General features: G+C 35.3%; 1 protein-coding gene across 1 annotated transcript in view; it reads left to right on the forward strand.

The window, feature by feature from the left end:
* LRRIQ1 (leucine-rich repeats and IQ motif containing 1) overlaps positions 1-15212 on the forward strand; it is a 106937-nt gene that overhangs the window by 18626 nt on the left and 73099 nt on the right. Inside the window, 3 exon segments of the mRNA XM_010007995.1 lie at positions 4308-4381; positions 4665-4758; positions 10200-10373. Of these exon segments, the coding sequence (XP_010006297.1) occupies positions 4308-4381; positions 4665-4758; positions 10200-10373 (342 nt within the window).

Here is a 15212-nt window from a genome sequence, read left to right on the forward strand (position 1 = left end):
CAGGATATTTTTATTCCTGAGATGCTTTGTCTCTATAATAAACCAGAAATTACCAAAGATAAAACTCTTAACTAGTAATTGTTTTAAACCTGCCATCTAGCAACAAGTAGTTATAACACGTTAAGATTAACTCCTTCAAGTATAAAAATGGCAGCTCTTTCACCTCTACTGCTTTTATTAAGTGTTTTATTGTGGCTTTCATATGCAAAGCATATACTTAGTCAATGTGCAACATACCAAAGCTAATGACTTGGTTACTCTTGACTTGGTTACTGCAGAATTTCTGCTATGAAGATCTGTGCTGTATATGATAGCAGTTGGAGAACACAACTGTTAAGCTGTTAAGCACATTTTCTTTTTTCTTCTGTTGTGGATAAAGATTTAGACATAGTAGAGAAAAATCTTGCCCCTAGGACTAAAATTAATACATATTTAATATGTGTTAAGAGTTCATGTGGAATTTACATTTACATGTAATCCCGTTTAATTATTTATTTACTTGTCAATATAATTTTAATTTAAAAAATTTACAGTGAGACCCTAAATCAATCTGCTGTTCAAGTAGCCATTACTTATTTTTTTCCCTCAATTTCAAAATAGACAAATATATACCTCTTAAAATTTCTGTTTTCATATGACAAAGTTCTGTTTTGCTATCTCTTTCTCACTAAGATCATGTAAATGTGATAGATAAAAGTTTTTAAAATATTTTTTAAATGCAGTCATCTGAAAAACCTCTTTTTCATGGGGGAAACTGGTTTGACCAGAATCAAATTCTTTGTGAACATGTTGCTCCCATGTATTTGCAAGTAAATGCATACTATTCCTAAAAGGCTTGTAATAGAAATACTAAAAAGTCAGCTCAATTTTTTCTTCATATGTTTAGGTCTCCTTGCTTAAATATACACAATAATCTATGTTTTTAACTTAATTTCTCAGATGTGAGAGTTGAACTCACTGTCATTGCAAGCCATCATGTTTTGAAAATTAGACGAGTTTTCCAGAGTCATCATCATAAATCTATATGTCATTGGATATTGAAATAAGTCAAGTTGTGAAAAAGCTATAGTTATGGATAGAGATCTTCCTCATCCTTACCAGTCTAGATATTTTTGATCACTTTAAATAATTCTTCACTGATGATAAGTTTATCTCTTAAGTGTGTGACACTGTGGACAATACAGTTGAACTGCCTGCTAGAGTATGCAAGAAACAAGTGGCCGAGAGACAGATTTCCTACATTTTATTTGGTTAGCACTACTTGTAAATATGGTGACTATTGTAAACTACAATATTTTTTAGAGAATGCAAAATAAATATGGGCTTTACTTAAAGATCTAGGTTAATATACATTTATTTTTAATTATTTTGCCCTCCTTCCTTCTAACTTTTCATTAAGATCAGTGATCATTTCTCTGGGGAAAATCAAATGCACTGCAGGATTTGAACCATCCTGATCAGTAACTTCTATTTGTGCTCAAAAAAGCAGTTATTATTTTTGCTGGTGCATGCTTTCAGCTACTCTAGTCTCCTAAATCTTATTTTCTGACACAGAGTTTCGGTGGCTGTGTCCTGTCCTGTTACATCCTTAAATGGGAGCAGAAAGAGGAAGCTATAGCTTGCTTTTTTGTGAATATCTTTTACTTTTGTGTCTTCTTTGTAATTTATATCTCTATTATGCCCGGGGCTAATGTGACAAGGTCAAGTAGTATTAAGTTTTCAGTAATGTCCTTTGTCTTTCTGGTTTGAATTTTCTTAGGAAAAAAATTAACAAAGAATGTCAGTAAAGGGAAAGCTATAGAATGACAGGTAAATGTTTTAACTCTCATAATGCCAATGGCAGGCAAGAATAGTCCAGTAGGCAATTTCTGATTCACCACAGCATATTCCAATAAAGATCCAGAGAGCTCACTCATTCTAAATAAAAAAATACTGCATTATCGTTCAGCCCCTGTGAGAAGTACTATTTTTTTTTTTTTTCCTGGATATTTCTGAAAATCTGAATCTATAATCTGAATAATGGATTTTCAGTCTTTGAAGCCATTCTCTTAGGCACTAAGGTCTATGATTTGTTACAACTATTAATTCCATTTATGTACTATTGACTAGTGAAAAAAATCTAATATGCTGATATTTGTAGTACTATGTACAGATCTAAGTGTAAGGCTTAATGCTTTTCTTACAGTTAATACTTCATATTTATTTGATTCCATGGGAAACTGGTTTTGAGAAAGAAATGAAAGTATAGTGACTCATATTCAATTGGCTTTATACCTGTGTCTCTGAATTTAGTACTTAAATATTATGTTGTCATATACACATACGGATAAACTGAACATGGAAATGATTTTTTTCTGCTTTGCATATGGTCAAATTTTCAACAAGATTAAAGAATATATAACTAACCTTTGGCCCATAATTTTTGTACCAGTGTTAAATCCATTTCTGTCTTTCAATTGTAATGCTCATATTGGAAACCCAGCATAGTCACACATTTCAGCAACAAATAAGCACTTTTGCCTTTTAACAGTTTTAAGTTTGTGGAGTGAGTGGGTTTCAGTTTTTTGTATGGTCCTGTTTCTGACCATAAGAACTCTGATGTACAACTTTCAAAGCTGTAATCTTCAGAAAATACTGCTTTCCATGAAAATCAGAAGTCACAACATGACCACACACACTGCCATCAGCATTACCATTTTCACATTATGCTTATGCCTTATATTTAAGGGGATGAACCAAGTTATGTTAATGTATGTTGGGTTTTTTGTTTGTTTGTTTGTTTGTTTTTTTAAAAAGGATATAGTTGATTTAATATGTGCTTATACATAAACATTCTAGTTTTACTTGAAGACATGGGTGTATATTGGTCAATAGCCAACTGAATATGAGCCAGCAACGTGTCCACGTGGCCAATAAGACCAATAGCATCCTTAGCTTGTATCAGAAATAATTTGGCCAGCAGGACTAGGGAAGTGATTGTCGCCCTGTGGTGAGGCTGCACCTCAAATACTGTGTTCAGTTCTGTGTACCCCAGTACATGAAGGACATCGAGGTGCGGAAATGCATCCAGAGAGGAGCGAAGTTGGTCTAGAGCAGAAGTTCTATGAGGAGTGGCTGAGGGAATTAGGGTTGTTCATTCTGGAGAAAAGGAGGCTGAGAGGAGACCTTACCACCTTCTAAAATTACCTAAAAGGAGGCTGTAGCAAGATGGGTGTTGGTTTCTTCTCCCAAGTTATAAGTGACAGAATAAGAGGAGGTTTAGATTGTATATTAGGAAAAATTTCTTTACTGAGAGGATTGTCAAGCACTGGAACAGGCTGCCCAGGAAAGTGGTGGAGTTACTGCCCCTGGAAATATTTCAGACTTGTAGACGTGGTGCTTAGGGATATGGTTTAGTGTTGGACTTGACGGTGTGAGGTTTTACCTAATGATCTTTTCCAACCAAAATGATTCTGTGATTCTAATCTGGAAGGTAGTATTTGGAAATAGCCTGGCAGCTGACCAGAGCATTCAATATTCATTCTTAGATGCTTCAATGCAACTTGAATAACACTGGACACTAATGTTTTAATAGCTATGATAATACACATCTCGCAGTCTGAAGTAATTTGTATAAATACATTTCAACTTAATTTCCTTATATTTACTCTTTAACACTATAAATAAGAATTTTGGCACAGTTTTACTACTGCTTTCCTGCTTTAATATACACATAAAGAGCAATTTAATCACTATCTGTATAATATGCCTATTTGACACTGTCTTACAGAAGTAGTAAGAAGAGGAAGCACTAAAAATGTACTACAGACAGTGCAGCCTTGACCTGTTAGAAATACAACTGTGACAACAATTATGTTAATTTTAGAATATAGGAAGTGATGTGCTGAGTGGAGAAAAGAAACAAACTGACAAGAATATTGAGCAATGAGAAATGAAGGAAGAGGAAGGAGGAATATCAGACTTGATTTCTTCTCTATAATCAGGGCCTTCTTTTAGTTTCATTCTAGTGCCTAAAGAAAAGCCACTTGAGTTGCATAAATTTTACAAGACCAGATCCTTGGCACTTAATGCAAGAAACAAAATGAAGTATTTACAAGATAAACCAAAATACTAATGCGTAAATATTAATAAATGAGCTACTGAGTAGACTTCCTTTCAAGTTAAAATTCCAGTAATTAGTTCTAGCACCTTGGATAGCTAAATAAGCATTTTCTTATGTAAATAAGTGAACAGTCATACCTATAAAAGATTCTAGTTCCTTTCTGTTTTTGAACTGCCACAACAATCCTCTTTTATTTTGTTCTTAGATTAAGTGAGCTTGTGCCATTAAATTCATTTGTAAGTTTGGAAAAGCTGGCTATCAAAAATAACTGCTTGTCAGGTGAGTTGTATAAAAAACATAATGCCCCATCAAAACCATAACTTCTTAATAAAATATTCATTTATTTAAATGTGATTGTTCCCATGTATTTATGCGACATTTATAAGTATTTTCCAAACAAGGATGTAGTAGGTATTATTTATATATATACTACACAGATAGCAGAACTGTTCGCAGCACTTTGTGATCTTTGGTACATTTTACATTCATGCAAGATTTTCTAAAAAATAATATGGTTCCACATTCAAATTTATATTTGATTTTATTTTCTTCTACAATATAGACCTTAAAGGTGTCATTACATGGCTAAGTGGCTGTCATAAACTAAGGGAGTTGTCACTCAATGGCAATCCTCTTCTCCAAGAAAGAAATTGGAGGTAAGAAAATTAATTAATTTGCTGAATCAAAAAAAAATCTAAATCAGCCAAAAATAAGGTATATATGCATCTTGCTGAACAATCAAAATCAGCCAAAAGCGTGGTGTATGGACACTAGTTAAATAGTATAAATGAAGTACAAACACTACCACAAATTGGAAGAGAATTATATGGAAATGACAAATAAAAATATGTTATCTTTATTTTCTAAGAATTCTAGTTGTAGTTTTGTTTAAATAAAAATTTAGCACCTAGGACCTTAATCTGGAGTTTGTGCTAAAATTCGACAGTCATTTCTCTATGCTGTTTAACTGTTATCCTAAATGAGTAATTTTATAACAATTTCTTAGCAAATGCAGACATTGTAAAGGTGGAATAGACCTTCTTTGTGCTGTTTTTTTATTACTGTTTCTTTGTCCATTAATCACAGTATCATCTTTTTCCACATGAATTCTGATTGTTCCTCTTTACTGACAAGTTTACCATGATGACTTAGCTTTTTGACTGAAATTTTGTCTGACCTTTATTACTCTATTTTACATTTCATTAAAACTTTTGCACAAAGACATGAAAATCTACTCAACTTTTTCCTCCCTCTTTCATCTGGACTGTTTAAATCCTTTATTTTTTCTCTGATGATTAATATCCTTACACTGCTTATTTGTCCTTCTCAGAACCATCAGTTCTTAGAGTGTTTCTCTTTCTGCTTTGCTGTCTTTTCTTTTTCTTACTTACTCCCTACTATCACTTCATCCATTCACAGCTTCACACTACACATAGTTAGGGAAAGGATGTTGTCTATAATAAATATATCAATGAATCCTTAGCTAAGCATATTTAAAGAAGAAAAATTAGAAAAAGAGAAACATAGAATGTATGGTTAATTTTTTTCTTAGTAATTTAAACTTCAGCTTTTATCTTGTTCTGAGAATTCTGTAAATTTACTCTGAAAATTAATAGCTCTTAAAATTAAGAAAAAGGCATAGATTTAAAAATTTGTTCTTTGCTCTCCAGTGATATATAGTACTGAAATAATAATATGAAATAAAATTTAAGAGATGGTCCTACAGACTGTTATATGTGTATATATAAAAACTGGGTAGGGTAGGAAGGAAACTTAACATATGAAATGCCATTCAGTCACCAGAATGCCTGAAATCAGTAGTTGTGATAGCACTGTATTTGTAAACCATATGAATAAAATTCTACATGGATAGGGGGTTTTTACATTTTTTTTTGTATTTTAGTAGAAGTCTCCTGTTTTCTTGAGAATTCTATTGTCTGAAACCCTATAAGTGGGCCAATGCCATCAAGACTTAAGTTTAATTACTTAGTAAAATTATAGCAGTGCTGTTAATTTAATGTAAAGTGTTCTTTCATCTTCCTTAGGTTTAGTCTACAGGCCTTCAAGGGAAGAATGACAAGTTGGAAATGTAATTTTAGGTTATGTGATATTTCAGAATACATGGGTTGAAATGGTAGAGTGTCTTTTAGTGAATTCATAATGTAATACCATTAAATGAACAAATAAGCATTTAATCAATAAGAATTTAAATCATTACCAATTATTTTAGCTAAGGAAAAATGTATTTACCTAGGAAAGTTTTGATTTAATAAAATGTCTGAGGAGATGAAATGAGACATAATAGCTGGGCTTGCCTTTTAGGTGCAATTACAACAGGTGACAGATTTTTTTTATTAGAGAAACATTTTTTTTAAGCTTATAAATTTGAAACCGTTTTCAGGCCATTTCTATCAAAAGTGCTATGAAATATTGTACTTTGTAAAATTATTAATTTTTAACCCATATATAATCAGAGCCTTTTCTTAATTTACCACCTCTGAACCATTTATTTTTAAACCACAGAAATACGCTCCTAGTACCAGTGTGTATAAGTGCTCTTCCATTGTTGCATTCCAGGTATTCTAATGGTAGAGAGTCATTGTATGTTGTAGCATATCAGGATTACTTTTACAAACATTTACTTTGCTGTTCATTTCTGGAACAATCAAAAGAATTTTGAAGAATGAGCAAAATTTTTCCATGTATAATTTCAAGTCAGTTAAAGACGGGGCTTTATACTGCAATGTTGTGTAATAATATGTTTAGATAAATTGTGTTCATATTTGATATATTAGATTGCTTAGTATAACAGCAGCAGAGTTTGGGGTATGTGGTGTTTTGCAGTATTTGTGGTATTAACAAATGCTATATCTTCCCTTAGCAGATCTTTGTACAAATTTCTGATTAGCATTCCTGTGCAAAAGAACTTACTTGAAACTTTCAGTTGGAAATGTTTGAGAAGTTTAAAACAAAGATATCTGTACAAACACATTCTCAAGTTTGTTTTTTTGTTAATGAACAGATATATTTGCACTCCCAAGGTCATGCAGGTAATTTTGTGAATACAGTGACTGACAATTTTTTTAATTCCTATTTACATTGTTTCAATTCCCACTATTTTGCAGAACTAACTGTTATTTCACTTGTAACCTGGAGGGGTAAAGCTTTCTGAATTCCAGTTTAACTATAAGAACTGACACTTCAGATTGCTTGACCCAATAGAGCTTTTATGATTAGACAAGAAATTCATTTGTCTAAAGGATTTAAAGTATGGGATACTATAAAATATGGATTTGCTGAATACAGCATTGACCGTAACTTCAGGCAATATGGTCCTGTGAACTTTACATAACCCCTTGATACCAACAAAGGAATTAGTTGTAAAATTTCCCGATCGGTTTTGTACTTTCATGTCCAGCCAGTGATAACACCAACAAAAGTGAAGTAGTAAGAAATTGCTTTTCAAAAACTAAACCCTGGGATCAGTCTGAGCACTCCTAGGGGAATGTGTTTCAATGCTGTAATGATTAATAGAGCCTCTTAAGTGACAGAATATTCACCAGGAAGTTTTCACTAAATGAAATATTGACTCAGCCCTTCACCAGGAGAAACCCAGCTGGAAAAACTAGTGTTGAGATCCCATAGCTCTAAGACACAATGCCTCCAGCATCAATCAGCCTTGATATGGCATTTTTTAAATGTATCACTCTTCAACATCAGCTTTAGTGATTTCTCTCTATGTGTTCAGGGACTGTCTGTCTAAACTCGTTTTATTCCAAATGTATCTCAGACTGTGTTATTCTTACATTAATGGGCAGTAGAGAAGAAAAGATTAATATTTGTAAAAAAATTAATATTCTATTGAGCTATACTTTGGAATACTCTAAGTCAGTCATAGAAACTTTCTCTATTTTTAAACTTAGTGTATATTGTCTGATCTGAGTAATATTTGTTACCTTCACAGAGAATAGTCAGAGTTCTAACATTTTGAAAAAGGTATTTTTTTTAATAGTAAGGGGATTTAGAGCGTACAATAAGTATTCTTTCAAGAGTTCTTAAGTGTTACTTAAAACTTAACTTGATTAAAATATCACGTGGTGTTTACTGATTTAGGTAATTTTGCTGTCTTCAATCATTAAATAAATTTGGTCTGGTATAAGAAATATGTGAAATAGGGTTGCAGTACTGCTTTATATTTCATAGTAACCTAGAAGAGACAGCATTCATTATAGTATTTTTTTTTAATTGGTAGATAATTTTCTCACGCATATTTTTCCTTTTATCAGTGACCCCAACTGTCGTATTCATAGCAAGAAAATGTCATCTCTACTCTCATGTCCTCCACTGAACCACATGCAATTTTTCAAAATTAGAATTTTTTCCTGTTAGTCCTACTGGCTATCATACTGCTTTATGTGATATATGCAAATGGTAAAGGGAATATGACTGAAAATATTTAGTATTCTATGCAGTTTTTAAATCTAAACTTTTTAACATGTCACCAAAATCAGCGCTATATCTTCATCCTATTAATTAGTTTGTTGTGTTGGCTACTAATCTAGTGCATTACAGATGCCTATGCACCAGAGCGTCAGATTTTCCTGTTGTGGAGTCTCCTTTGCTGGAGACATTCAAAACCCGCCTGGACGCATTCCTGTGTGATGTGCTTTAGGTGACCCTGCTCTGGCAGGGGTGTTGGACTAGATGATCTTTCGAGGTCCCTTCCAAGCCCTAGGATTCTGTGATTCTGTGATTCCTGTTATTATTTAAGGAGGGAAAATGCTAGCTCTAGTGAAATGAGAATCATAGAATCATAGAATCATAGGATCTTAGGGGCTGGAAGGGACCTCGAGAGATCATCTAGTCCAACCCCCCTGCCAGAGCAGGGTCACCTAGAGTACATCACACAGGAACTCATCCAGGTGGGTTTTGAATGTCTCCAGTGAGGGAGACTCCACAACCTCCCTGGGCAGTCTGTTCCAGTGCTCTGTCACTCTCACAGTAAAAAAATTTTTTCGGATATTCACCTTGAACTTCCTATGCTCCAATTTACACCCATTACCCCTTGTCCTATCACTGGTCATCACTGAGAAAAGCCTAACTCCGTCCCCCTGACACTCACCCCTTACATATTTGTAAACATTGATGAGGTCACCCCTCAGTCTCCTTTTCTCCAAGCTAAAGAGACCAAGCTCCCTCAGCCTTTCCTCATAAGGGAGATGTTCCACTCCCTTAATATTCTTCGTAGCTCTGTGCTGGACTCTTTCAAGCAGTTCCCTGTCCTTCTTGAACTGAGGGGCCCAGAACTGGACACAATACTCCAGATGTGGCCTCACCAATGCAGAATAGAGGGGGAGGAGAACCTCTCTTGACCTACTAACCACACCCTTTCTAATGCACCCCAGGATGCCATTGGCCTTCTTGGCCACAAGGGCACATTGCTGGCTCATGGTCATCCTCCTGTCTACCAGGACCCCCAGGTCTCTTTCACCTACACTACTCTCCAGCAGTTCAGCCCCCAACCTGTACTGGGACATGGTGTTGTTCTTCCCCAAATGTAAAACTCTGCACTTCCCCTTGTTGAATTTCATCATGTTTCTCCCCGCCCAATTCTCCAACCTATCTAAGTCTCTCTGAATGGCAGCACAGCCTTCTGGTGTGTCAGCCACTCCTCCCAGCTTAGTGTCATCAGCAAACTTGCTGAGGGTACATTCTGTACCCTCATCCAGGTCGTTGATGAAGATGTTGAACAACACCGGTCCCAGTACCGACCCCTGTGGGACTCCACTAGTCACACACCTCCAACCAGATTCTGCCCCATTGACTACAACTCTCTGACTCCTAATGTTGCCATTGACCTCCTTGGGGTCAGTATTTCAGCAGTGTTCTTTATGCCAACAAAGTATTAAGAAACTTTGCTAAGTTCCATGGTTTATTAGCAATAAATTTTAGATAATATATTGATATATGAAGTAAGGACAAATCTAAACAAATGCTCAGAGAAATATCATAATGTTCTGTCTTTTATATCATTATATCAATAAAATGAGATTTTAGGATTAGGAAAAAACTAATTATTACTTTTTTCTTTTCTAAGGCCTTCTTTGTGTAAAGTCCTTCCTAGTTTACAATTTATTGATGGTGAAATCTCAGACTATCATACTTTACCCACAACTGAAAGAATCAAAGGGTCAGAATCAACTTTTCTGGAACTTTGTCAAGTTCAAATTAAAGAAAGTGTTCTACTAGAAAAAAAGGCTGCTGAACTGGGGTATGTATTTAAGTGAATATAAATTGGATTCAGAAATATTTTTTCATGTGTTGTTAGTGAAGTTATTGCTGTCTTACTAATTTTACTTAGCTTTTTTTTACCTGGAAATATGTTAAAAAAGAGGTCAGAATCCTTTATTTCAGTGCAGAGAGTATTTCAGACAAATATTAAAGTATGTGGGCCTTGATTTTTGTTTCTTTGAGAAAACAGGTGGCTCAAAGCCTTCAGTCAGTAGATGAAGAACTTCATGAACACAACATAGTACAGAGCAATGCCGGAACAGTAGCATAAATCCTGAAAATGGTATAATCACATTAACTTAATTTCCAGCTTTAGTTTGACGAAGCTAATTATGATCTGTTTTTTTCCTGCATTTATTTTCTATGTTTGTACTATGCATATTCTAAATGACTGCAAAAAATAAGACCTTCTTTCTCTTAAAGTAATGAATCAAGTGGCTCTGTTTCCAAGTCTTTGGCTTTGTCATGCTTGCTGCCTTTATCATTACTACCCTGGTTATTTGCCAGTGACTTCAGCTTAGACATTGCAAGTGTAATTTATAATTTACAACTGCTATCTTTTCATCACTTTGCAATATCTAAGTAGGTCAAATTTCTCAGGTTTTCACACTTGGTAATATTGTATGTTTTTGTGTATCCTAGTTCCTTTTCATTTCCTAGCAGGTTCACAATATCCTTGTATTTTCAATATTCAACTTGTCTGCTAGTGTTTGGAAATATTGTTTGCTTCATCCTGCCAGGTACTGAACATTTTCCCAGAGCAGGTGAAGCATTTGATGTTTGACAATCCTATGGTCTGAACTCCTCCTTGTGTACCTTCTTGGTTCAGGAGAAGTACCCACGTTTTTTTCAGAATCTGGCTGTTTTGCATTTACGAACGTAAGCTTGTATATCCATGGTGTCTTGTTACTACTGGACAGGTAATTACTTTGATGTATTATTGGCTGTTACAAAGCTGCAATAAAATCTTCATAGCTCACAAAACAGATTTATTCAAAAAGAGGGTTTTTTTAATACTTAGATTGAAAGTAGTTTGAGAGAAATTATATAGTACAGCTTTCTATGACAGATCATAGAATCATAGAATCTTAGGGGCTGGAAGGGACCTTGAGAGATCATCTAGTCCAACCCCCCTGCCAGAGCAGGGTCACCTAGAGTACATCACACAGGAACTCATCCAGGTGGGTTTTGAATGTCTCCAGTGAGGGAGACTCTACAACCTCCCTGGGCAGTCTGTTCCAGTGCTCTGTCACTCTCACAGTAAAAAAAATTTTTTGGATATTCACCTTGAATGTAATGTCTATGTGGCTCCTAGAACACACATTTTTCTCCATTAAACCTTTGAGATGTGTCTTCACTGCTGTGATTTTGGGCTTCTGGTTTGCAGGTGGGAAGCTGTTACTTCTTAATCTGTTTACCATTTTGAAATTGTATTATTTCATTTATAGGAAGAAAGGAGGAGCAAAAAAGTACTCCTCCTCCTTTATGGTCAAGAAAATTTTCTTATGTCTGAGATTTAGGACCTGTTTCATCAGTATCCTTTGCAGAAAAAAATTTCCAATCTGTAAAAATGAAATTACTTGTGAGAGAAATGTAGTAGAATCTAAGGAGCTAACTCTCACATAAATGTCTGCAAGCTGGTAAAAAATGTGAGAGGAATAATTAATATTCACCAAATCTAATGGTTTTATTTAACCATGGTCTGCATGAATGGACATCTAGACATGTAAGAATTTTTTAGTAAGTCAGGCAGTAGCACATGGCAGAAGGATGAGCAACAAAGACCTAAGCTGAAACAAGACAGGTTTAGTCCAGTGTGGTGTGTTGATTCCTGCCAGTAACTAAGCACCCACCACCTACTTGCTCACTACTCCCACCACCAGCAGGACGGGAGAGAGAATCAGAAGACCACAAGCAAGAAAAAAACATGGATTGAGATGAAGACAGTTTAATAAGTGAAGGGAAGAAGGGAATTAAAAAAAATTTGAGAGAGAGTAACTAAGTTATGCAAAGCAGTCACTCACTGCCTTCCACCAACAGACTGATGACCAAATATTCTCTGAGCAATGGCTACCTTGGAAAGACTCCCCACCAAGTTTTATTACTGAGAACATTATTATGGTGTGGAATATAGTTTTGATCAATTCAGGTGAGCTGTCTCAGCTGTGTCCCTACCCAGCCACCTCCTCCCAGCCACCCTGCTGAGTAGAACAGAGAAGGCTTTGACTGTCCAAGAACTGTTAGCAAAACATTAGTGTTTTATCAAGAGAGTTTCAGTCAGAAATCTAAAACACAGCAGCATATGGGCAACTATAATGACAACTACCTCCATCCCAGACAGATCCAGTACAACTGGACATAAGAGAAAACTTTCTACTGTTAGTAGAATGATGAATTACAACAGGTTGCCCAGAGAGGCTGTACAGTCTCATTCTTGGAGATTTTCAAGACCTGACTGGATAAATCTCTGAGTAACCTGGTCTGATCTCAGACCTAAGCCAGCTTTGAAGCAGGAGGCTGCACTACAGACATGAGTTTCCTTCAATTGAGACTTTTTCTATGACTCTGCGTAAGTTTTGTTTGAAAGAGCTTGCAGGTGTTTGAGAGGAACAATAGTGGGAAGAAGAAAATCTGTAAATGTCTCTTCTTCCCTGAATGTATGGTTTGGGCAGGGGGGAGGAGCAGGGAGAGGGAGGGTTGTGGGTTTTTTAAAGTTTTGACAATTCGTTCACGATCTTTGAAACTGGTAACTGACACGGTTGAAGCATTTTGTATCAAATTTAGTCTTAAAATTAATTTCTTGTGTGTTACAGCCCTCTATATTTTATTTTGACTAAAATTGACTAAATTTATGGATGATGTGAAAACATTTGAAAACTGCAGTTCATAAAAGGAACTCTAAACAACTTGTTTCTAGATAAGCCTTAACAGCATAGCTATTATATGTGCATGCTGCAATACTTTGGCTGAATTCATGTGATGTTGCTAAAGAACAGACCAACAATAGAGCAAACATCTGTCTTGTTTCCCATCTTGCAAAGTTATGAGCCCCTGTAGGTGCAACCTCAAGTATGTAAGCTGCCACAAGTAATCACTGTTTACTTCTCTAATCCATGTTTCATACACCACTGCTGCCCACTTAAATTGTCTGTGCTGTTTCTGCTGAAAACTTCACTGTTCTTGCCGTGCTTAAGAATGAAATATTTAAAAATAAAATTTCTCTATTCTTGTAAATTATTTCTGTGACACAATCTTTAAATATCTTGTGAGTAATCATATAAAAAAATAGTATGACACTTTGGCTGTAGTCATTTGCTTTCAGTCACCAAATATGGAGATATCTGGCTACTGGCTAACTTGAACTTTATAAATAATGTATGTATAATATAGTGAAAATAACAGGAATTTCATAAATGGTATTGTAAGAGACAATATGTAACTAATGACTGCTTTGATGTGTTTGTAAGGGACTTCCGTAGCCTGCAGCTGCATGTCAGTAATAATGCTTCTAGAAGTTTCCCCAAAGACAAATTTGAGTGTACTATTTGAATATTCCATATATCAGAATTACGAAAATCACAGTAGAGCTGCAAAGGAAAAAAGATGACCTTAAGCAAAATTTTAACTAGCACACAAAGGGGTAGAGTATTATTTGTGATTAAGCTGCAATTGCCAGGAGAAAACTGCTATTGCTGGTAAGAACCAGCTTGTTTTTCATTGTCCCTTTTGCCTCCAAGATCTTTGTTCTGCTGACTTTTCTATATATTTCTTATTGTCTCATTCTGACAAAATGGTTCTATTTGAATGACCTGGCAGTCATTTCAGATGTAATTACAGTAGGAAATTCTATACAAAATGTGTCATTTCTGTAAGCAAGTTTGCACTGCCACTTTAAACTTTCTAAATGGCAACGTTTCTGCTGATTTAAACAGCACTTAAAGGCTTTTAAGTATGAATGCAGTTCTTCTGAGACAATAAGGCATTGATAGGCTAGCTCTACTCCAAGCCTATTGCAGAGTTCCTTTTTACTCCACAGCTGCCTGAAATCCCTGTTCATCTAAAGGCACCACCAAGCTGACTGCCATCTAGCACTCAGGCCCTGTCTTAATATTTGTTGTCTGTGCTTCAGAGCTTTGCCTTTGCAGGAGAAGTCCAAGTACAGTTACCAAGCCACTTCATTGCTCATAATACTCTGAGATGTCAGTTTCTTGAAATTTAGGCTTATCTGACTGCCTAGAAGGAAAGCCAGTGATACATAGAGGGCAGCATAGAAATTCTACAAAATACTAGTAGGGTTGTGGATTACCAGGGAATGCGTCAGCTGAGAGATAGCCTGCATGCCCAGACTAGCAAGGCTGTATTTTGCAACCACTGTTGAACCATTTCTGTTTGCCACGTTCATACCCATGGAGGGATGAAAATGCTGCTCAAGATGCACCTGTCAAAGGAGTGGATGCACAAGTATCCCACCCTGTTCACAGTCGTGGTGTTTTGTTTTTCTTTGGTTTTGTTTTTTAATAATGAACAAGTATACTCAGGATATGTTCTTCATACATCAGTTTACCCAGTACATAAAACATGCTGGGTTTTTCCACAATATTTTAATCCTCAAACAAACAACAAAACTCAAACAGACCAGAGGGAAAAAAAAAAAAAAAAAAAAGGTGGGAATTAATTTTAGGGGTTTTTTTTCTTCTTCTTTTTTTTTTTTTTCTTTGTCTACTCACCATAGTATGTTTTATAAAACTTTGGTAATGGTCTTGTAACAAATTGTGTTTTCTTTTAAAATGCCTTTAACTAATTTTAAGTATTTAACTAA

This window comes from Chaetura pelagica, unplaced genomic scaffold (assembly GCF_000747805.2).
Source record: "Chaetura pelagica isolate M959 unplaced genomic scaffold, ChaPel_1.0 scaffold50, whole genome shotgun sequence".
Taxonomy (NCBI): Eukaryota; Metazoa; Chordata; class Aves; order Apodiformes; family Apodidae; genus Chaetura; species Chaetura pelagica.